General features: G+C 45.3%; 1 protein-coding gene across 1 annotated transcript in view; it reads right to left on the bottom strand.

Annotated features, from left to right (window-relative positions):
- Positions 1-24,734, bottom strand: part of TWSG1 (twisted gastrulation BMP signaling modulator 1) — a 41,122-nt gene that overhangs the window by 6,671 nt on the left and 9,717 nt on the right. Inside the window, exons 3-4 of the mRNA XM_069960102.1 lie at positions 18,215-18,314; positions 4,495-4,767 (exon numbers count right to left, since the gene is read on the bottom strand). Of these exons, the coding sequence (XP_069816203.1) occupies positions 4,495-4,767; positions 18,215-18,314 (373 nt within the window). The remainder of the gene's footprint in view (positions 1-4,494; positions 4,768-18,214; positions 18,315-24,734) is intronic.

Genomic DNA, 24,734 nt, shown 5'->3' with positions numbered 1-24,734 from the left:
ATTTATTTCCAACCATTGTCCATAGAATTCAATGCAATTGAGGCTTATGCTGCGTTTACACGGAGCGATAATTTGCCCGATTGTACAATTAACGACGTTAAAGTAAAGTTTTTTTTTTAATAACGATCAGCGTTTAGACGGAACGATATATCGTACAGAAAAATCGTTTGGCGATCGCTAAAGCCTATCTCGCACATAGGTTAAATTGGTGAACGACTGTTTAAACGGAACGATCTGCACATTTTTTGCAAACCACCAACAACGATTTGAGAACATGTTCAAAGATCAAAATGAATGATTGCCTGTTCGTCACTTGATCGTTCGCTGCGTTAACACGTACGTTCGAATTCGATCGTTATCGTGCAAATTCGCACGATAATCGTTCTGTGTAAACGCAGCATTAGTTAAGCCAACATTGCCCTCAATCTTTCACAAGTGGACACTATGTAGTTCATGGGATGCTTAACATATGAAGTTCAGCAATGCAAAGACTTCAAAGATGCAGAATTGATGCAGCATAAGCCTTTATTCAATTACTCTGTTTGGATATCAGACACAGTATTAGTAGTACACTAAATGTGGCTATGGCCGCTACAAATCACCCTTACATCCAAACTGTGTAGTTCAATTAAGACTAGTTTTAGCTCTAATTAGGTGAATGCTGCTTCATTTCTACATCTTTGGCATACAAGCGTATACTCAGCGTTGAGTCTTTAAGGCTGGCACTGCACAGTAAGTTTCAGTAGTCTTAACTGTCATATAAAATATAAATTTGATACAAAAAATAAAAAAAAATAATATATATACACATATATACATATACACACACACATATGCAAAATAATTTGTTGAAGATGTTGAGAAATGTTATTTCTCTTCTCCAGCAAGTTGCCAACCCTTCGGAAATAACACTTTTTACTATTTCCTCCATTAAATGAGAGTTTTGATCAAAGCCCCTAATGTGCCCAGTCATCTGTAGCTATTACTATATGCCCCTTTCTGCCAAAGCAAACCGGATGGTCCTGGGAAAGAGCAGGAAGGACACTTGAATTTATACTGGCACCCAGCTATTGCAGGAAGAGTGGAGAGATTTGGCATTCCCATATTACAGGAAAGAAGCGGCTATGGGAAACTGCAAACACTCATAACAAAGATACCGTAATTTCCAGAAACTACACATTAACAACATTCACAGTTCTACAGAAAGGGCAGAGGACACTGAGTAAAACAGTATCATTATTACCTTTACCCATGTGCTTTAAAATCACATTTTTATTGAAATATCAATGAGGGTGTTTGTTGCACTGGGGGGCAGTACTTTACCCCCTCAGCGCACTGATCTTCATGAATAATCTTGTGACACTCTTCAGTGATGAGCAAGAATTTGGGTCCTATCACACAGGCCAATAGCAGCCCAATCAATACTGTAAATGAGCAACGATCTGCTAGATCGCTCGTTCACTGGGCCTATGACACAGCCTTATAATTATTTAGCAAGGGCTGCATAGACATCATTAATGATGTCCATGTAGCCCTTGCCCAAACAGTTTACCTTACCTGTCCACACTCTTGGTCTCCTCCTGCGCTCTGCTCCCTCTCCCCTTTCATGCGCTGAAGCTTCAGACAGCTTTTGATGCCAAATTTTTTCAGGTTCGAATGCCAATGGCTGTATCCCAGTTTTCTAGGTGTTCCTTAGGCTGTATCCACCCGCTGCACGGAGCCGGCAGACAGCGGGAGTCAGATGCCGATAGTTCAGGTTCATACGAACCCGAACTTCGGGAAATCTGCTCATCTCTAGAAACTAACCATATGCATTATACTGTAAACTGCAATAGAGCTTCAGTGCAGAACCCACACTTCAGCTATATATAAATATATATCTATCCTAAGGCTGGGTTCACACTGCGTTTTTGCAATCCATTTTTTTCATCCGTTTTTTGCAAAAAAAAACCAGATGAAAAACGGATTGCAAAAAACAGATGCATTTGTGTGCATCCGTTTTGATCCATTTTTCCATTGACTTCCATTTAAAAAAAAAACGGATCAAAATGGATCAGTTTTTTTGACGGACACAAAAACGTTGCTGACACTTTTTTTGTCTGTTAAAAAAAACAAACGGATCTGTTAAATGTATGCTGAAAACTCAGTGTGAATCCAGCCTTAGATAATAAGAAGGGAGATACTAAAAGGGCAGACTAGATGGACCCGGTGGTCTTTTTCTGCCAACAATCTTCTATGTTTCTTCTGTGGTGTGTGGAGTGCAAGCCTGAATGCTACATACATCCCATCTGCTTTGCCTCCACAGCAGCATCTCTGCAGCTAGCAGGGAAATGTAAATTTAGGAATAATGAGACCAGAGGAAAAACACACATTTTTCTCTATCTTGCCTTCTAGGATATACAGGAGCTTTGCCCATGTTGCATTCACCAGGTGAGTTATGCATCACTTCACAAAATACCTTTACTTATGCATACTATATACATATTTATTAGTTCATTTAAGTATGTTTATTTCAAACTCTAGTATTCCTTTTAGAGAGCCAGCACCAGTGGGGTAAACAGTATAATAAAGCCAGATCCAGTCCACTGCAGAAAGGTAAACAATATTGCTGTGGACAATCAGTATGTATGATGAAATGTAATGCAGTTCTCTTGTGTAAATGAACATTGCCCAGCCCTAGTACCCTTATGGTTAGACCCTCTGTGTTCATACACCTTATGTACCTTATGAACACCTTATGTACCTTATGTACCTTATGAACCCACCACAGCTGGTCTATTTGTCCAACATGTATGGCTGCCTCCCAACTGCACCACAGACAACCTTGTGTTTTTTTTGGAAGCATAAGCCAGTGCCTGAGTTTGGCCTTGCCCTTATATATGGAGGACAGAAGAAAGAACTGTCGGCCAATGGTTGTTTAACCCCCTAGACGACCTAAGACCTATCGGTACACCATGGCCACCTGTCACCAGACAACCCTGGTCGTACTGGTATGTCCTGAGCTATGAAGCAAGCGAGGGCCCGCCGGCTGCCTTCCTCCTCTATAACTTACCTTCCTCCATGCAGTCCGGTTGGTGTTCTGCTCATGTGCAGAATGCCTATAACACTGATGAATGCTATGCTATGGCATAGCAATGATCAGTGTATGCAATCTAAAGATTGGGGACTTAAAAAGTGTACAACACAAATCTAAAGAAGGGGGACTTAAAAGTGTACAACACAAATAGTAAAAATATTTTTAAAAATACCCCAAAGCCCCCAAATAGTGTTCCTGTATGGCAAACAGTGTAAATGAAGAGAAAAAATAAAATGCCAGGATTGCTGATTATTTATATAAAAAAAAAAATAATATATATAAAAAGTGATCAAACTGTCTGATCTACACAGAAATGGTATAAAAAAAAAACACTAGACGCAAAAAACTAGGTGCAAAAAGTGAAACCCCATAGGTGAAAAAATAAAAGCGTCAAAAGTCACAATGGGGCCATTTTACTAAGAATTATTTGCAAAAAAAAAAAAAAATCTTTCATACAAAAATAAAACATTATAAAATCTGTGTAAACCTGCATATGGTTGTGTTCGGACTGACCTATAGAATAATGGTATCATGTCACTTTTACCGTAAAGTGCATTACGTAGACACAGGAACCAATATCAACAATTTTTTTTTTCATAAATAGCATTTTGGGGTTCCGTCATACATGTTATGGTAGATTGAAAGGCGCCATTAAAAGTAAATTTGTTCTTGAAAAAAACAAGCCCTTACATGGCTCTGTAGATAGAAACATGAAAGTGCTATAGTTCTAAGGCAGCGAGGAGGAAAAAATTAAAATGCAAAAAATGAAAATTGGTCTGGTCATTAAAAGAGTACTCTAGCGATTTTGTTTTAAGCTTAACTAACACACATTACAAAGTTATATAACTTTGTAATGTGTATTAATAAGCTATCTGGCCCCCGTTCCAAATACCTGTCGACCCCGTCCTATTTTCCCAGGCGATATCTTGGGTTGATGTCATCACAGCACAGGGTGGTCCTGGTCTTCTTCCTCTTCGCTGTCTTCCACAGCAGTGAATGGGAGAGGAAAAGGCTACTGGTGCGCTTGTGCACCAGCAGGCTTTTCTCTCCCATTCACTGCTCTACAACCCAGAAGTGAGGGAGATCCGAGGAAGGCAGTTGCGGATGACAGGGACACGGCCGGCAGGAGATTCAAGTGGCAATAGTCACTGGAGGGATGCTAAGTATATCAGCTGTGTGTGTGTTTTTTTTTTTTTTTGGGGGGGGGGGGGGGGGCGCCGGAGTACTTTAAGGCCATTTTGGGCTGGTTCATGAAGGGGTTAAAATGTGCACCGTAATGATCCTACTTCTGATATTTTTCTAGTGGCTTGTATATGTCAGTACAATATAACTGTCTTCATTGGATGTTGCATACATATGACAATTTAAAAACCATGAAAACTGCAAACAGAATGACTGTGAAGCCGATATTTACTTACCTTTTTCATTTGAGTGTGATACATGGACTCCACTGTGAGGAATAGACACATTGTGGTGGTGGTGCTGGTTTACTGAGTCCAGGAAGGATACAAGGTTTTCATGGTGTGAGAGCTCCTCTACCACAGGGAATGAAACAATGTTCCAGTTGAGCTGATTCAGGCTTTCTCCTTCAGTTAGTGCTCGGAAAAGAGATGGAATAGGCTCATGAAGTTCCTCAACCGTACTTTTGGATGTCGGAGGAGTGTCACTATAGTTCCTTGGATTGCACATTCCTAAAGACAAATGTAACATTCATATAATTCGGAATACAGACAGACACACACACACACAGTGTGTGAAACAGAAAACTTAACTAATGTTTTGCGCACCATTTGCAAAACACAAACGTTGCACATTAACTGATTACCGACGCATGACTAGTATACTCGTCATGCGCTGTTAAGGGTAAACAGAGAGGGCTCCCGGCATGAGCCCTCTCTGCAGCCCATGGTCCCCGGTTGCTATGTGCAGTTGGGGACCGCTAGTATTAGCCGCCACGGGTAATCGCCACTCCCGGCTAATTAAAAGGGGTTCTGCCACCAATTGACCTAAATTTATTTTACTGCAGAACAGGTTTCTAAACCTAATTGCAATATTCTTCCCCTGTAAAGATAAATACCTTTCATAACAGGAATGGCACCCCCTGCTGTTTCTAATAAAGGATCCCTGTCCGTTTATGTTATGAGATTTCCTGGCCGAGCATGAGAACTTCCCTCTCTGTACAAGCGGAATAGAAATCCCTCTGCCTGGGGCCGGATCTATCAGGTATATTATGTATGGAGTGGCCGGGAGCTTCTTGCTGAGAGGATTCCCAGCCACCACATAGATAACATGTTATATTTTATGCAGCAACAACTGGGGGCGCTGTGCAGGTGTTTTATCTATTATGGTGCAGGGTGACTGATAGCTGGACGGGCTATATACTACACAGGGTGTCCCCAGATATCTCAGTCCCCCAGCAGAGTAATAGATAAAGTCCCCGCACAGCAACCCCAGCTGAGAGGGAATCGGTGTGTGTGTTCACAGTGTGGGGATAGTGGGGGTGGTAGTGATGGGATAGGCTGGGGGTTAGTGAAAGAAGCGCCTCTTCCAGGGCACTATTTTCACTATTTGGGCTGGGGACTGCTGTCTGAACTGAAGACTGAAGTTCGGTATCTGCTCACTCCTTAGAAGTGGATTAGGCAGAAGAGCAGAAGCAGCCCCCTGCCAGCCCAGAGAAGAGGACTGACTGCTGCAGGATGGAAGGAGACCACCCCCACCAGGCAACAGGAAAATAAAAACCTTGGGGAGTTAAGGGGGGGGGCGCGAGTCACGGGTGCCTGAGAGGACGCAGAGCCACGGGGGACCCGGCGGCAGAGCCGTGGGTGTCCAGGAGGAGGCGTGGCCATGTGTGAACCGGAAGCAGAGCCATTGTTGTTGGAAGGGGGCGGAGCCACTCAGGACCTGAAGGCGGGCCATGGGTGCTCGATGGGGGAGGAGCCACGAGTGGTACAACACCTTCCCCTCCATATAATGTTTAGGGCCTAGTATATAGGGGGTGGGGGTGTTGCTGTATGATACAGTTCCCCCACCCTATATGACATACAAGGCTGGTTGACCGTACAATTCCCCCCTCCTTTCCCTTAGATGGGCACTAGGTCCTTGTCTGTATGAGGTAGGTCACCAAGATTTTTCTTATATCCTGTGTGATGGAGGTCACCCAGCTTTCCTAGCATCCTGTACTCAGTATAATAGAGGTCACTCAGCTTTCCCACCATCTTGTATTAAGTATTATGAAGGTCACCCAGCTTTCCCACCATCTTGTACTCAGTATAATGGAGGTCACCCAGCTTTCCTAGCATCCTGTACTGAGTATGATGGAAGTCCCCAGCTTTCCTAGCATTCTGTACTCAGTATGATGGAGGTCACCCAGCTTTCCTAGCATCCTGTACTCAGTATGATGGAAGTCCCCAGCTTTCCTAGCATTCTGTACTCAGTATGATGGAGGTCACCCAGCTTTCCTAGCATCCTGTACTCAGTATGATGGAAGTCCCCAGCTTTCCTAGCATTCTGTACTCAGTATGATGGATGTCATCCAGCTTTCCTAGCATCCTGTACTCAGTATGATGGAGGTCACTCAGCTTTCCTAGCAATCCTGTACTCAGTATGATGGAGGTCACCCAGCTTTCCCAGCATCCTGTAGTAAGTATGTGTTACGGCCGCGGCGGCGTCCCGCGTTCCGGGCCGCCGCCGCGACCGCTACCTGCCCTATGCAGCAGCCGGTGTCCATAGTCGGGGACCCGGCGCTGCTGTCACCTCGGCCCCGGGGGGCGCCTCACCTCTCCCCGCTCCTGTCTCCCGCTGTGCCGGCCGGCGCGCGCGTCCCCGCCTCCTCGGGCGCGCGCGCGCCGGCTGTCTCAGATTTAAAGGGGCAGTGCGCTCCTAATTGGTAGTTGCACCCAATCACTCCCCTATAAATCCCAGCATGCCCTGTCCTTAGTGTTGGAGCCTCTACATGCTTCCCATAGCGTTTGGCCCAGCTCCCTGTTGTTCCTGTGTCCTGTCCGTTACCTGGTCCCAAGTCCCTGTTCCTGAGTCCTGTCCGTTACCTGGTCCCAAGTCCCTGTTCCTGGTTCCTGTTTCCCTGTCACTCCACCTGTTCCCGTGTCCAGCCTGTCACGTGCTCTCTCATCTGCAGACTATTGCCTGTGCCATCTCCTGCCACGCCTCGCCTGCCGACACCAGCAACCAAGCCAGGGGTAGCGACCTGGGGGTCGCCTGCCGCAGCAAGTCCATCCCGCCTTGCGGCGGGCTCTGGTGAAAACCAGCGGCCCCTTAGACTCCGCTCCCTGGTGAGGTTTGTGCCATCGCTGGTGCCGGTCCAGTGGATCCACTACTCCGGGCGTTACAGTAGGCTCCAACCATGGATCCCGGCGAGGTGCCTGATCTCCGTGATGTCGCCAGAGTGGTCACTCAGCAGGCGCAACAAATCCAGAAGCAGTCACAGCAGATCCAGCAACTCACTGCCGCCTTACAGCAGCAGACTACTGCCCAGCGCACACCACCTCCTGACGCTTCTTCTTCACTCCGACTGGCCCTCCCAAGCAAGTACTCTGGGGACTCTAAGTTGTGCAGAGGATTCTTGACTCAGTGTACCATGCACATTGAACTTTTGAGTAGTCAGTTTTCCACCGAGCGCTCTAAAGTGGCTTTCATCATCAGCCTATTAGAAGGTAGAGCCCTGGCCTGGGCCACGCCACTGTGGGACCGTGATGATCCAGTTGCTGCCAATCTCCGGGCCTTCCTATTCGAGTTTCGCTCCGTCTTTGAGGAACCTGCCCGTGCTTCTTCAGCCGAGACTGCTCTCCTCAACCTCTCTCAAGGCAGCTCCTCTGTTGGTGACTACGCCATCCAGTTCCGCACCCTGGCAGCCGAATTGGACTGGAACGAGGCCGCCCTATTGGCCACCTTCAAGAAGGGCCTGTCTAGTCGTGTGAGAGACGTGCTCGCTGCCCGAGACCTGCCTACCTCCCTGAACGAACTCATTCTACTGGCCACCCGAGTTGATACTCGTTTTTCGGAGAGGGAGGAGGAGGTTCGGCATGAACATTTACTAACCCGTTCCCGTCGCCATCCCCAGCTGGCGCCGGTTTTCCAGAATCCTGATCTTTCGATGTCCCAACCCTCTCCTGAGATTCCTATGCAGGTGGAACGGGCTCACCTGACGCCTGATGAAAGAATCCGGCGCCTGGAGCAGAATCTCTGTCTCTATTGCGGTGGTTCCGATCACTTCCGGCTGGGATGTCCCCTACGTCCCCAAACATCCGGAAAATGCTCGCACCTAGGTCCGGTGGGACAGGTGTCCCTAGGTGTGAATGCCACCATTCCAAGTCTGTCTATGCCAGTTTCCATCCGGACTCCCTCAGGACAAAATCATCAGACTACTGCCTTCCTCGATTCTGGCTCAGCAGGCAGTTTTATTGCGGCAACATTGGTCCAAAGATGGCGGCTACCCGTGACCCGACTAGCCAGGCCCCTGACTATCTCCTCGGTCACGGGCGAAATTCTTACCGACCGTGTGTACTACCAGACCGCATCTTTAGTCCTCCAGGTGGGTCCTTCACATCAAGAAGAGATATCCTTCTACGTCCTGCCCCATTCTTCCCCCGCGGTCCTCCTGGGACTCCCGTGGCTACAAGAACATGCCCCTCAGCTGGACTGGAGAACCGGGGAGATTCTCAGTTGGGGTCAGGACTGTTCCCACCAGTGTCTCAAGTCACCTCAGACCAAGTGTATTATGTCATTTCCTGTCCCGGCCAAGCCTCTATCCGGCCTACCGGCAGAAGACCAAGACTCGGCGGATGCCTTCTCTGCCGAGGTGTACCCTCTCCCCGTACCCAAGACTAAGGTCGTGTCCTCTCTCCACCGGAGGAACTCACAGAAGGTCCCTTGCCACGTTATACCGCCTGATCGCCTAGTACCAGTCGTCACCTCCACTCTTCAGAGAGTACCCCCCGGAAAGACTCATGTTCACCCTGCGCTTCGAAGAGGTATTTTGAACTGGGGACATTCCTCGTTGGAGGCCGGGCACCCGGGAGTCCGTAAGACCGGCCAACGGATCTCTCGCCACTACTGGTGGCCCAGCCTATCCCAAGATGTCAAAGACTTTGTGGCTTCCTGTGCCATTTGCAGGCAAGAAAGAGGGGGAGGCCAAAGGGGGGGGGTACTGTTACGGCCGCGGCGGCGTCCCGCGTCCCGGGCCGCCGCCGCGACCGCTACCTGCCCTATGCAGCAGCCGGTGTCCATAGTCGGGGACCCGGCGCTGCTGTCACCTCGGCCCCGGGGGGCGCCTCACCTCTCCACGCTCCTGTCCCCCGCTGGGCCGGCCGGCGCGCGCGTCCCCGCCTCCTAGGGCGCGCGCGCGCCGGCTGTCTCAGATTTAAAGGGGCAGTGCGCTCCTAATTGGTAGTTGCACCCAATCACTCCCCTATAAATCCCAGCATGCCCTGTCCTTAGTGTTGGAGCCTCTACATGCTTCCCATAGCGTTTGGCCCAGCTCCCTGTTGTTCCTGTGTCCTGTCCGTTACCTGGTCCCAAGTCCCTGTTCCTGAGTCCTGTCCGTTACCTGGTCCCAAGTCCCTGTTCCTGGTTCCTGTTTCCCTGTCACTCCACCTGTTCCCGTGTCCAGCCTGTCACGTGCTCTCTCATCTGCAGACTATTGCCTGTGCCATCTCCTGCCACGCCTCGCCTGCCGACACCAGCAACCAAGCCAGGGGTAGCGACCTGGGGGTCGCCTGCCGCAGCAAGTCCATCCCGCCTTGCGGCGGGCTCTGGTGAAAACCAGCGGCCCCTTAGACTCCGCTCCCTGGTGAGGTTTGTGCCATCGCTGGTGCCGGTCCAGTGGATCCACTACTCCGGGCGTTACAGTATGATGGAGGTCATCCACCTTTCGTAGCCTCTTGTACTCAGTATGATGGAGGCCACCTAGCTTTCCCAGGGCTAGTGGCACCCTGGTTTAACCTCCTAAGGACAGAGCCAATTTTCGTTTTTGCAATTTTGCTTTTTCCTCCTTGTGTTTAAAAGGCCATAGCAGTTGCATTTTTTTCACCTAGAAACCCACATGAGCCCTTCGTTTTTGCATCACTAATTGTACTTTGCAATGATAGGCTAAATTTTTGCATAAAATATGCTGCGAAACCAGAAAAAAATTATGTGCGCAGTGAAATTGAAAAATAAAACGCAATTCTTTTTCTTTGGGGTTTTTTCGTTTTTACGCTGTTTGTCCTATGGAAAAACTGACATGTTATACATGTTTCTCAAGTCGGTACGATTAAAACGATATGCAACTTGCATAACTTTTATAGCAAAAAAATGTTCCCTAAAATCACTCTATTCCCAGGCTTATAACGCTTTTATCCTTTGGTCTATGGGGCTAATTGAGGTGTAATTTTTTGCGCCATGATGTGTTCTTTCTATCGGTACCTTGATTGCATATATGAGACTTTTTGATCGCTTTTCATTACAATGTTTCTGGATTTTATGTGACCAAAAATGTGCAATTTTTGCACTTTGGCGGGTCTTTGCACTTACGCCGTATACCGTGCGAGATCAGGAATGGGATAAAAAAATAATAGTTTGCGCGATTACGCACGCGACGATACCGAACATGTTTGTTTATTTTTATATTAATAAAATGGGAAAAGGGGGCTGATTCAAACTTTTATTAGAGATGGGGGCTTTTTATTAATGGAAACTCTTTTTTTTCTATTACTTTCACTTTAATTTGAAGTCCCCCTGGGGGACTTCTAATACAGCTACACTGATCTCTCATAGAGATCAGTGTAGCTGTATAACATAGCACCGATCCATGAGATCAGAGCTCTATTGCTTTGGCCTGCTGCAGACCAATACAATAGAATCCCGAGTCGGGATCAGCGTCATTACGTCGCTGAGGCCCGGCCCGGTAAGATGAAGGGATCCCCCCTCCGCGATCGCATCGCGTTGGGGGGATCCGTCACTAGACACCAGGGATGGGCTACATTTAACACTGTTAGATGCAGCTGTCATGTTTGACAGCTGCATCCAATGGTGTTAATTAGTGGGAGCGGCGATCGGACCGCTCCCGCTCCCGTGCTGCAGATAGCAGTGGGGGTCACGGCAGTTCAGAGCGGGGTCGCGGCGCGGCTGCCCTCTGAACACCTCTTGGGGACATATGAAGCATAAAATTACACCAACATAGCCCTGTTAACTAAACAATAAAAGCATTATAAGGATGGGAATAGAGCAATTTTAATGATGTTTACAATTTTTTTTTAAAAGGTTTTAATTTTTTAAAAGCCATGAAATAAAATAAAAGTTACACAAGTTACATATCGTTGTAATCGTACTGAGGATCATAGCTAACTTTTCAGTTTTACCACAAGGCGAACGGCGTTAACACAAAACCCCTCAAAATAAAAAGAATTGCACCTTCTGCGTCACAGAAAATAAGGGCTCATGTGGGTCTGGGCGCTATGACCTATTAAACACAAGGAGGAAAAACTAAAATAGAAACTGGCTCCATCATTAAAGGGTTAAGGCTAGCAAATTAGTGATGTTTGTATGCTAGAAAACTGGCATGCAAGCCTTGATAAATTGCCCTCTTTGTGGTTTTCTTTAACCCCTTTCCACATAAGGATGTATCGATATGTCCTGCATTGGGTGGGGGTGGGGGTGTTTCAGAGTGGGATCATGCCGTGACCCTGCTTTGAACCACCATACTCCTGACTGCTAACAGCAGACAGGGACCACAACTGTTAGCCGGTGTGGACTGATCGCCACACCCGCTAATTAGTAATTTAAATGCAGCTGTCAGAACTGCGGAGGAGCAATCTGTTCTTCTGTATGGGCCAGGCCTTAGCATCACAATGACGCTGATCCTGGCTTGGCACTCTGTTGCTCTGGGCTCCAGTAGCCCAAAGCAATAGAGCACTGATCGAATGGATCTATGCAGAACATATATACTGCATAGATCTCAATGAGTGATCAGTTTAATTATAATAGTCCCTAAGATGGACTTCTAGGTAGTCTGTAAAAAAAAGAAAAGATTTTTGTCCCGAATTTAAAAAAAAAATTGAAATAAAAAGTTGCATATAGGCATGTGTGCTATACCTCAAACTTTAAAAAAGTAAAAAGTGTTATAAGGATGGTAATAGAGCAATTTTAAGAACATTTAGTATTTGTAAAAGCCATCAGATAAAATAAAAGTGATATAAGCTGCATATCATTGTAATTGGACTGACTTGAGGAACATAGATAAGTTTTATCATAGAGCAAACAGCATAAACATGACCCCCCACCCCAAAATGAAAACAAAATGAGAATATCAGCACAAGTGGGTTGATAATGTCATATTGTACCACCTGCACCAGACCACATATGGCAGAAGACGCACTCAGTACAGGAAAAGGGAAACTTGACTTTCCTGGATTTTTATGTTTGGCCTTATTATTGGGAGTAGAGTGTGGGGTGTAACTACAGTGTAAGGGGACAAAAGAGAATGTGGGGGCACAGCTTGGTTTACAGTGTCAGGACACATCTACAGATGTGGAGACACATAAGGGGCCTAACCATTGTGTGTCAATACAGAGTGGTTCCTAACCATTGTGTGTCAATACAGAGTGGTTCCTAACTGCAGGGCACTATTACTGTTAAGAGGCCTTGGCTTCCTGCTCTGACATTTACTCTTTAGGAGGAAGCAAAGTAAAACTTCAAGGCTTCACCAGTAACTTTTGGTTATTTCTAAACCTACATCCCATTCCTAGTTGGAATGAACTAGTAAACATCTGTATAATTTATCATTCTTGCTGTAAATACTGTATGTGTGTGTTGGAGAAATTAAAGTTCAGTTCCAGCTTGTGTTATTGTTAGCAGTGATGTCAGCTTATAACTTTGCACATCTGGAGAAAAGTGCTGTGCATGTATCAGACCCTATGGGTGGGTTTTAACCTGGCACTCAACCAACCAAATCACCTGCATTCAATCATGCCTGGAGACAGTAGAATCATGCCAAGTGTGATCCGCCTCTTATTCTAACCTTCACAAGAGCTGCTGGGAGCTCAGACTATTCTGTAAAGACAACATGCTATAAAAGTTGCCACTTTCTTTGACCTTGTATAGGATAAATTAAAGATCCCATGGGATTCAGGGTCATTTTACACACCGATTATCTGATAGATATTTGTCAGATTTTTGCAGCCAAAACCAGGAATGAATTTGAAAAGATGATAAATTTCAGGCTTTCCTTTATGACCTGTTCTCTGCTTATAGTTTGTTCCTGGCTTTGTCTGCAAAAATCTGTCAGATAATCTTTGTGTGCAAAGAGACCCTTGTATATCAAATTGATCTAGTACTACAATGCAGGTTGACATCTGTCACTTGATTAGCTCTTAAACATGTGTTCTAAATGATGGAAGGGAAGTTACTCCACTGCTAGACTTTTCTTCCTTCAGAACAACAAAAAACAGATCAGATGAAATCCAACTGCCTGATCCTTCTCTTCTCACACATTTGTTCTCAGGGAGAAATTAAAAGGCCTGTCCCTTCTAAATTGGTGTTTTAACCTGACTATCAGCCAAACAGGTCAATATCGCCCTGCGTATAGGGCAATGGAGAACCCAGCCTCGAGTTCGTGGGAGCAGTCAACCCACCCAGCTCTAAGACTGCTCCAGTGAAAGACTGACAAGTTTTAGTTCACTTCACCGAGGCCAGGCACCTCAGTGACACGTATCAGTCATCTACTATGACACCTTGTACCTCCTCACAAGGCCCTTCATGTGAGCCTTTTAAAAAACGGAGTTGAGGCCCTTGAGGTTAGCCCTCCAAAAATTAGCTTGAGGCGAACCCTAAGAAAAATTGTATGGATGGCCCTTGAGGTGAGCCCTTTAGGTGAGACTCAATGTTTTTTTTTTTTTTTTTTTACATGGCCCATTTTTTACGGTGGTTTAAGAGGAAATGAGCTGGAGCAGACACATGGCACTTCCCTTTTGGCTGCTTTCCACTGGTGCAGAAGCAAAGTCTGGGTCAATCCAGTGGCTGTTCATTCTTATTAGCATCAGCCAGTTGACAGGCGGCTGCTCCTATCTGTGATGATGCTCCTGGCTGCGCTGAACACCCTTTCTGACAGAATGCTGCTGACAGGGCAGGCGAGCACCTCCAAGACAGGGAATGTACCATGCACGTGTCCAACTTGGAGACCCAGTAAGTATAGGGTGCCGAGGGATCAGGGAGGATAGGGCTGCGGTCGGCCAGGTATTCCCGCAACATCTGCTGATACTTCTCCCTCCTGCTCACTACAGGCCCCGCAGTAATGGAAGTTTCAGAAGGGGCTGCCATGAACGTGTTCCCCTGGTGGCTGTGGACCTGATGGATGTTTCCATTTCCTGGAAGGATCGCTCACCATTTCCTCCTCTTCCTCCTCCACCCCCTCTTCGCCCAATCCATGCTGGAACAACTTGAGTGCTACCCTCACCAGCCTCCTCCTCTTCAACAGCCTGCTCCATGTCCTCTTCCTCCTCTTCTTCCTGCAACTACTGCTGAGAAGCAGACACGAGTGTGGTCTGAGTGTGTACGTCCCCTCCAATCCTGGCCTCCTCTGTGCGCACCGCTTTCTCCCTTATGGGGATAAGGGATTCTTTGAGGATATATAGTAGTGGATACGCTGTCCGTGGTGTCATCGCTGCTGACCCTCTTGGTGGACTCCTCGAATATACGTAATACTTCACATATGTCTGGCATCCATGGCCACTTGTGGTTGGCGAACTGAGGGAGCTGAGTTAAAGGCACACATGGAATTTGGAGCTGGTACTTCATCAATGCTCTCTGCTGCTCACACACTCTGGAAACATATATGTAAAATTCCAGCGAGTGTTCAGGCAAATTGAGGCGTTGCTGGATTTTTTGGAGGTTAACAGCAGCTACAGATGACTTCCGAAGTGGGAGCACAAGTGCCGCACTTCCACCAGTAGATCTGCGAGATTGGGGAACGTTTTTAGAAAGTGTACCACCAAATTAAAAACGTGGGCCAGGCATGGCACATGTGAGTTCGGCAAGCTCCAGAGCGGCTACCAGGTTACAGCCATTATCATGCGTGGTCCTAGCTGCAGCGGCGACAAACACTTCTCCGTCTGCTGCAATATGGCGTCCATCACCTCTGGGGCACTGTGCTTCTTATTGCCCAAGCTGATGAGCTTGAGCACAGCCTGCTAACGTTTCCCCATGCCATTGCTGCAGCATTTCCAGCTAGCGGCCGAAGGCGATGTGACTGCAGAGAAGGAGGAGTTGTCACAGCCTGTGCTGGCAATCTTGGGCGGGGGTAGGAGGTAGGCCGTCCCTGGTTGTGACCCAGTCTCTGCTTCCACGACATTCACCCAATGTGCCGTCATGGAGATGTAGAGTGCCTGGCCACAGGCGCTTGTCCATGTGTCAGTGGTCAAGTGGACCTTCGCGCTAAGCGCATAACTCAGGGCCTGTCCGATGTTACAGGACACGTGCTGGTGAAAGGCGGTAACAGCACACCGGGAAAAGTAGTGGCGGCTAGGGACGGAGTAGCGCTGAGCGGCAGCCACCATCAGGTCGCAGAAGGCTTGCATCTCCACAAGCCTAAACAGCAACATCTCCAGGGCCAGCAGTCTGGAGATGTGGCAGTTTAAGGCTTGGGCATGTGGGGTACTTGCGCCTCTGATCAAATGTTTGGTAGTTGAACAATTTATGGGACGTGGCACATAATGGTGCAGGCAAAGGAGCGGACGGAGGCAAAGGGGAGGTTGAAGGAGAAGGCCCCAAAGTGGCCTAAGCAGAGGCAGCTGGGAAGGGGTCCTTGCTGATGGTCTGGACTGCAGAAGGAGAAGAACCAGTGGTGGCAACGTCGGGCGCAGATTGTCGTGTGCTTGCTCTCTCCCACTCAACCCAGTGCTTGGCTTTCAAGTGACACTGCATGCCTGAGGTGGTCATGTTGCTATTTTCAGAGCTCCTACTCAGCTTTGAATGGCAAAGTGTGCAAACTGCGCTGAGTTTGTCATCCACACACAGGTTAAAAAATCTCCTCGATGGGGGAGCTTTGCGTGAGTGGCTGCTATAGGGAAGAGCTGGGGCCCTGCTGCCTCTGCCCTGCATTCTCTCAATGGACTGTCCTCTGCCTCTAGCTGCCTTTTGCGGTGCTGCACAGCCCTCCTCATCTCCACTGCTTTCCCTGCTGGACATCACCCCTGGCCAGGTCGGGTGGGTAACTTCTTCATCTGGCATCTCCTCTTCTACACTCTGCTCCTCCTTCTGCCCACTGAACATACCAAAAGCCTCCAACGATGGCAACTGTGCCTCATCTTCATCAATCACGATTTGATGTGTAGGTTGCCGGTACACAACACCAAAGTCACCAGGAGATGGTGGATGCTCCAGTGTTTGGGCATCACTACACAAAAAATCCTCAGGTAGCTCCTGGGAATCTTCATTTACTTGAATGGAGTCCAGTTTGGGAAAAGGACCCGAAAGAGTGGGCAAGGGTGGCATGACTCTGTTGGTGAGATTGGGCAGGTTGAGAAGGAGCGCACTAGGTACTGGACAAGTGAGTGGAAGCATTATCGGCTATCTACTTTACCACCTGTTCCCGCTGCCTGGGCCTTAGCAACGGTGTACCCTGGCCCCTGCTTAATTGTCCAATGAACCCATGGATGCTGGAAGAGCATAATGCTGGCTGTCCTTCACCAGCACGCACTGAATCTCCACTCTCTTGACCGTGGCTTGTGAACCCACTGGCATTTCCACGCCCCCGTCCTCATCCCTTCGCGCTAGCCTTAAGCATTGTATCTGTACAACAGTTTTCAATTACGCACTCAAAAGAGTAGTACCACGCTTATATTTTTTGCCTTGGCACACAAGGAGTATACAGCCGTATACCCTCTCTGACATATTAGAAGAATGCCCTACAGCAGGCAACATGCGTTCGACTTTATTATGTGTCACACAGCACGCGGAACAGTAATACCATGCTCATATTTTTTGCCTTTGCTTACAAAGGGGGAGATTTATCAAAGGGTGTAAAATTTAGACTGGTGCAAACTGGCTCCAGCAACCAATCATAGCTCCTCTTTCCTTTCACCAGAGCTGGAAGCTGAGCTGTGATTGGTTGCTCTGGCCAGTTTGAACCAGTCTAAATTTTACACCCATTGATAAATCTCCCCCAAGGAGTACACAGCCGTATACCCTCACTAATGTAATGCAAGAATGCCATACAGTAGGCAACAGGCGTTTGACTGTATAATGTGGGGCACAGCACCCGGAACAGTAGCAACACGCTTAGATTTTTTGCCTTGGCACACAAGGAGTATACAGCCGTATACCCTATACAGACAGATACACTGCAGCCTATTCCTCACAGTGTACTGCAGCTGCCTGTCTGAACACACTGATGTGCTGCTAGCCGGTTTAATAGCAGTATTTCTTTAGATAACTATATTCTTTCTATAATTTTAGCCCTAAAAAGGGCTTTTGGGGTCCTTGCTGCCTAAAATCACCTAACTCCTGACTGTCCCTGCTACACACTGTCTCCTTGTCTAGCTCCAAGTCTCATCTGAAATCAAATCTCAAATCCACTTTTCTATTACTGTAACGATCACATGGTTTAGCCAGCCAATGAATGCAGATGCTTTTTTTTTACTTCCTGTGTGCTCCTAGTGCTTGTCCCACCCCCTGCATAGTTATTGGTTAAAAAAAATGCCGGGGAAGGTGGGAGGGGAATCGAATTCTTACTGGGGCTTTGATCGAATACTCGAAATCGAGCATTTTGAATAGTGTACTCCTCGATCGTCTCTACTAAAGACCAAAAAGCCTTAGTGATGGAGCCTCGACTTCAGTTTTCCAGTAAGTGGGACACCTAGTGGCTGAATTTATAGTATTGCATTTCATATAGAAAACAAACAAAGAAATGTAGTAAGTTTAAAAAATGTATATCACCTTCCCTGATGATTTAACATTATTTATTGGAAGTAACAGTGCCCACTTAAGGATTTCATTTCCACGCTAAGAATATATGACACATATTGCCACTGTTCTTTATTTATGTAAACCATATAAAAATTGCAATCTTGTGGCCAGGTAGTCACGAGAAAGTTCCCATAGCCCAGCCCAAGTATTAACTGGAGGATATGGAATTGCAGACTGACTTACCAACACAATCACAGCACTCATCCCAGAGTGTGCCCAGACACATCATACATTCTTTACAACATGAACAGTTCCCATCTGTAGGTCGACACTGGCAGAGCTCCTAGAAAGTAATGGACAAAAAATGTGACCATAATACAATAATGTCATGATCAAGATAAAAACAGATTAAAGCAACAACTGTTGACATCTGCAATTTCAAGGTCTGGTTTGCTATTGCATTTGCCTATGAGTAGTAGCAGCTCTATTTGAAAGTGTGATAGAATGAAAACAGACAAAACTGATTGAAATTGTCATAGTGCTCATTATTGCTCCCAGCAGGAGAAATGCTACAGCCACCGCTTTATGCAGAGTCTTCTGGTCTAGAGGAGAACAAATGTCTGGAGGGGTCACACAAAAGGAAGTCATTAAGCTTCCGTGTACGCTACAACTTCTTAATTGTATTCCAAGAACGTTCAGAGAAAAGCTCCTAGATTTACCTTCCATATGATGTCTCATTAACTTTGTAAGAATAGAACACAATGCTGTAAATGGTTTCATGCAGACTTCTTTACAGTGCACAATGGTTCTTTAGTCTAAAAAAAATGTATTGACATGGTTCATTATGTCTACAGAATATACACAAACTACAACTTCCGTTTTATAATTTTCAAAATTAAAAAAAGAACATATGCTAACCTGCCCCGAGCCCCTGCAGTCAAATATAGGACCATTATTTTGAAACATGTTAATTCTTTGAGTGCAGAGGCGCAGAGAGCCGAGGGGATTCCGAGCGGAGTCCGTGGGGGGAGGTTCCACTCGGGATTTCTGCCTGTTTTTGTAGTGTGAACAGGCCCCAAAAGGACCTTTTACACTGGTTCCCACTGAGGGTTCCCAGGAAAGCTTGCTTCTGACAATTACCTTTGGGCTTTAGATTCATGCAATTCATCATGGCATAGATTTTACTAAGCGCTAAAATTGTTTTGCAGGAATATTAGCCCATGCCGAGAGTATAGCTTCTGGTATTTGCAAGATATTGGTAATGGCATGCTCTAAAAAGTATTTTCCACCTTGCCCATAAATGCTCTGTATGATTATTATCTGGGGATTGTGAAGGCCAGGGAGGGAAAAATAACTCGCTTGTGTTTTTGGAACCAATTAATGACTATACAACTATTTTAACATGATTCATTGTCCTCCTGGCAGTGTTTCTGCCCGGGTAAACAGCTGCCATTATGTGATGAACAAGGTCAGCCCTACTGTCCATACACAGGTATTAGAGGAAAGGTTTTTTTGGCTTTGTTTCATCTTCCTCAGGTGTATATTCACAGTTTTTCCTCACCATTCTCTGTATACCCTGAACACTAAACCACAATCCCGGCTTTTGTAGCCTATATCCAATGACCATGCCTTGCACAAGGTCACCTAGATAACGTGACTGTCTAATTTGGATTCATACTGAAACAGATCCAAAAAACTTGCTCAGTTGATTTTATGCAGTCTCTGGGGCCTAATTTCAATACAAAGACGTTCCAGTCATAAAAGGGCTTATGTCTCTATTAAAGGGGCCAATAAAATGTCTAACAAATGGTGTGCAATGTATGGGGTATCTTTTGTGGACTGCAAGTAAACTGCTGTCAATCAACACATATAGTATCAGTAGCTCCAGCCAATGCAGGAGAATGTATGGTGGGACAATATATAGTATACCCTGGTAATATTTAGCGTATGTGGGGGAGCCACATAATCCATGGACATATGCAGATTGCTACGGAGGCTTTTAGTAAGAGAAGGATTGTCTTGGCAGAACAGCGCTTACTGTAATGTTAGACGGAAAATAGAACTTTTGCTCATTTGGAAAGCAAAATACAACAGTTAAATGAAACAAGTCACAACAGCTCACAATCTAGTTTAGAAAAAATGTTGTTATCTACAACTGTAAAATTACAGCACAGCCAAGATCTCTTTTAGATGTGGTAACGGAGTCTGCTCTTAAAGGCACAGAGGACAGAACACTGGGCGTCTTTCCACTTCTAGGCATTGTGCAGGCACCAGTGTGTCTGTGCAGGGGTTCGGGCAGCTATAATAGTAACAGCACACTCCTCACTTTCTCTGCAGCAGGAAATCTTGCCTATGGCTATTGGCAAGTAATATATGGCTCTATTAAAGTCCTAAGAGTAGTGCTAACCTTACTGATGAGCTTGCCTCAAGGAGGCTCTCTCTATTTTTTTTATATCTATAAAAGGTGTTAGGGTTATATGTGAAAAAACAAACAAACAAAACTTAGAAAGAGAAAAATGATACAGCTCACCCGGGTAGTAGATTTACAGCAACAGTTAAATAGGATGGTGGGTGCACGAGCTCCTGGGCGTTGGCCAGACGCCGTAGTGCAGGAAAAAGTAAAAAGTAGTAGAAGGTGGAGCCGGCACTCAGGGACGTGGATCTTTTAAAACATAACTTTTATTCATGCATTTAAAATATTGCTGAACAGGTCCTGTTCAGCAATATTATTTTTAATGCACGAAGTTATGTTTTAAAAGATCCACGTCCCTGAGTGCCGGCTCCACCTTCTACTACTTTTTACTTTTTCAAACAAACAAAAAAACAAACAAACATTTGACTTGTCAGTACTGAGACCTGCTGCAAAGTTATAGCCGGGTCACTTGCATGACCATGATCTTCTCCCACCTGATCAGCCATTCTGCTCTTTACAGCATACAGTTTCCATTATAACTCTATGGAGCCCGATGCCTGTAATCAGTCACATCAGTCAGCCATTATGAAGCTTGCTGCCTAGAACTTTTAATCGAGACCCGGTAGAATCTAAATTTTTTGACATGTCTATACAACAAGTCAAACGTTTTTACAAATGACACAAACACTTTAATAACCTTTGAGTATTAAAGAGCTAAAAGGTAGACCTCTTATCTCATTGTGATAAAATCCGGGCAATTTACACCATAGCCCAAAGCATGGGGGGGGGGCTTGGATCTGTCAGTACCTGTGTAATAACTTCTATGTAGTATCTTTTACATTCCTGTGGGGGAGATTTATCAAAACTTGTGCAGAAAAAAAAAAAGTGACAGCTGTCAGCTTTTCAAAGGCCATTTTAAAAATCAAAGCTGATTGGTTGCCATGGGCAACTGCTCCTCTGGATTGGTTTTGATAATCTACCTCTAAGTGCTAATGAGAAATTCCCATGCACCTTCAGCCAGTGGCGTAGCTACCATGGAGGTAAACCACGCTGCTGCTATGGGGCCTGTGTGAGAGGGGACCCCCCGGCGAGGCATGGTCTGCCTCCATGGTAGCTACCACATCAGTGTTGGACTAGGCCTCATCTACTAATGTAATTACCTCTACCTGTGCTGGGAGCAGGGACAAAGCCCCCCCCACCAGGGACAAGGCCCCACCCACCAGTTGGGGTCAGAGGGGTAATTACTCTACAATACTTCCCCTTTTCCTTTCTGAAAGTGTGACCTCACACAGACTCCACCTCTCCCCTTCTGCCTGTGCGGGGGGGGGGGGGTGCAACCTGTAGGCAAAGAACAGGAGAAACAAAACTTTCAGCACTGTCCCCTGCTCATCCCTTTAGCTGCCCTCTTCTTACATGTATAGCTAGGCTTCTGCTCCCATGGACTGCATCTATGTGTACACTATCACAGTATTTGTGCAGGTAAGTGTGTGCATTGTGCGTTTAATTTGTATGTGATGTGCATTATATGTTTATTGTTTATGCAGCTTGTATGGTGTGTGTGTGTGTGTGTATATTTTTTTTGTGTATATGTATGTGCAGTATGCATGTTATGAGTATATATATGTGTGTTAGGCATGTCTTGTGTATATGTGAGTAATATCTAGTTATCATGTGTATATAAGTGTGTAGTATTTGGCATGTATATGTGTGGGTAGTATCCAGTTATGCATACATAAGTGTGTACTATCCAGTTTTATGTATAAATGTGTGTAGTAGCCATGTGTGTATGTAGTATCCAGTCATGTGTATATGTATGTGCGTATGTAGTATCCAGTCATATGTATATATGTGTGTATTGTGTGTATGTAGTATCCAGTCAAGTGTATATTTGTGTAGTATGCATGTAGACTATGCATGTCAGACACATATAGCAGAGAATATATATGTTGCAGTGAAATGAATAGAATCCAGGGATTTGATTATATCCCGGGAAATGATGAAATGACCGTTCCATCATTTCCCAGAAGAAAGTCAGGGATTTGATCAAATCCCTGACCCCTTTCAAGAAAATGATGGAATGAACGAGTCACAGGAGTCGCAGGAGAGCCCATGATAGTCACACCACACCACGGCCCATGTACAAAGGGTCAGCAATCAGCCAACAAACAAGCAAGTACTCATTTGTCAGCAGATTAAAATTTTAAACCCTCTTGAAACAGAGGATATGAAGCCAATAACAATTCATTTAAATGGACCGCACACATGATCCAGTGATTGTTCATGTGGCCTGGCTGGACGATTGATTGAGTTTTCCTAAGACCCCTGCAAAGGAGTGCAGATCTGCACTGTTTACGGCCTCCAGTCAAGTATAAAGTGTATGGGGAGCTTTAGTTGAAAGATCATGTTGGTTCCCATTCAGGACCTTATGTATAAGTGTTTCTCACTTTGGAAAACCTATAATGTCCATTCAGTAGACAGACTGCCTATCAATTTTTCAAAGGCCATTGTTAAATGCTTTATTTAAGGCCCTATAAAACAGAAAGATTATTGTGGGAAAAATTTATATATCTTTCAAATTGAAGTGATAATCTTTCCTTGTGTATGCGGGCAACCACCAAACACCTAACCAAAATTTGTTTGTGTCGTTAATTGCATCTTTTGATCTGACTATAAAATAGTCAACAATTGTTTGAAAAACCTTTAGTGTATGTACACTTTGTTCATTTTGATCGTTCATTTACTACAGTGTACAAACAATCGCAACAACGACCGTTAACAACAACTATCAGACTGTGTATTGTGGTGAATGATTTCAGGTCGTTTGCAAAAATCGCTCGCTTGCGATCGTTTATCGTTAATTGGAGAAAACGGAAGAAGACTTTATCTAATAGGACCCTTAGGGTTAATTGTGGTGGTAGGTCATGGGAAATGCTGACAGATTTCCCTAAATGTTTTATTTTATTATTATTTTTTATAGTTCCCTTGGTTCCAGGGCACTGTACAATAAGGGGTTAAAATACATATGCCACAAATGGAAGTACAATAAACGTGAAATAGAGTTAATGAGTAAGAGTGATACAGAGGAAGAGAGGGCAATCTACAAGATTATAGTCCATAACTGGGGGTCACAGTAATGGGACACCCTATTTTTAGTGAATTTTAAGGAGACCCTTCTTATTGAAAGAATTGTTCAAAAGGGTTATCCAGGATTAGAAAAACATGGCTGCTTTCTTCCATGAACAGCCCCACTTCTGTTCTAAGGTTCCATGTGGTATTACACAAAGGACACTGGTGGCACTGGTCCTGGAAGAAAGAAGCTATGCTTTTCTAATCCTAGATAATGGATAACATACATAAAATATCTGCAGGCAAATTTAGCTGATTTTGTTGACCATGTATAAGTACAACCTATATATCTATATTCTCTGACTGATAAAAATAATGGTTAGGTAGTTTAAATATTTAACCTTTGTAAGCCTTTTCTTTCCTCAGGGATAAGTGTCAGGTATGTCTGGAAGCCAAATACCCCACTCCCAATATTGAAATACCATGCATGCTCAGTTAAGTGGAGGTGTCAAGAAACATAGCTGTCGCTTGGCCAACATTTTGTGGTTTTTTTTTATACGTGTCAGCATGTTAAGAAAATATTGACTGTTCAGGACAGATTTTCTTTTTTTGGCGTACGAAACATCCTCCTGGGTATGCAAGGCATTTAGGAAATAATATTTATCTTCAGAGTGATGAAGCATGATGAAAAATCCAACACTGGATCAAAAAGTATAAAAACTTTTATACAAAACTCAAGGGGTTGTTCAGCCTCATAAAAACATGGCCACTTTCTTCCAAAAACAGCACCACTTTTGTCCTCCGTTTGGATGTGGTTGTGCGGCTCAGTTCCATTGAAGGGAATGGAGCTGAATTGTAATATAACACAAAACCTGGAGACTTGGGGTGGCACTGTTTTTGAAAGAAAGTAGCTGTGTTTTTCTAATTTTGGATAACTTCTTTAACTTTACATCAGTTTTGAAGCTTGCCATATTCTCTTAAAGTTAAAGAAACATTTTAAATAATATAAAAAAATATATATTTTATTATTAACCCATTAGAGCAAACAATTGTAAGAGAGAGCACCCATTACCTTTCATTGCAGTTTATTATACCTTCTGCTTAGATCCTTTAAACACAGTGATTATATCACAGCAATCAGTCAGCAGCAGGGCCCTGCCTACCTGAGGTGCTGACAGTGTGCTGTAGCTGGCAGTCCACTAGTAAGCACAGTGCCTTTTGGTAATTTGTGGAGTAGATTATGCACAATCTCAGGTCTCCTATTGTAATGAAGTGCCAATGAGG

The sequence above is a fragment of the Dendropsophus ebraccatus genome, chromosome 2 (assembly GCF_027789765.1).
Source record: "Dendropsophus ebraccatus isolate aDenEbr1 chromosome 2, aDenEbr1.pat, whole genome shotgun sequence".
NCBI lineage: Eukaryota > Metazoa > Chordata > Amphibia > Anura > Hylidae > Dendropsophus > Dendropsophus ebraccatus.
The sequence above is the reverse complement of the archived record's forward strand: the minus strand, read 5'-3'. Positions and strand labels throughout refer to the sequence as shown.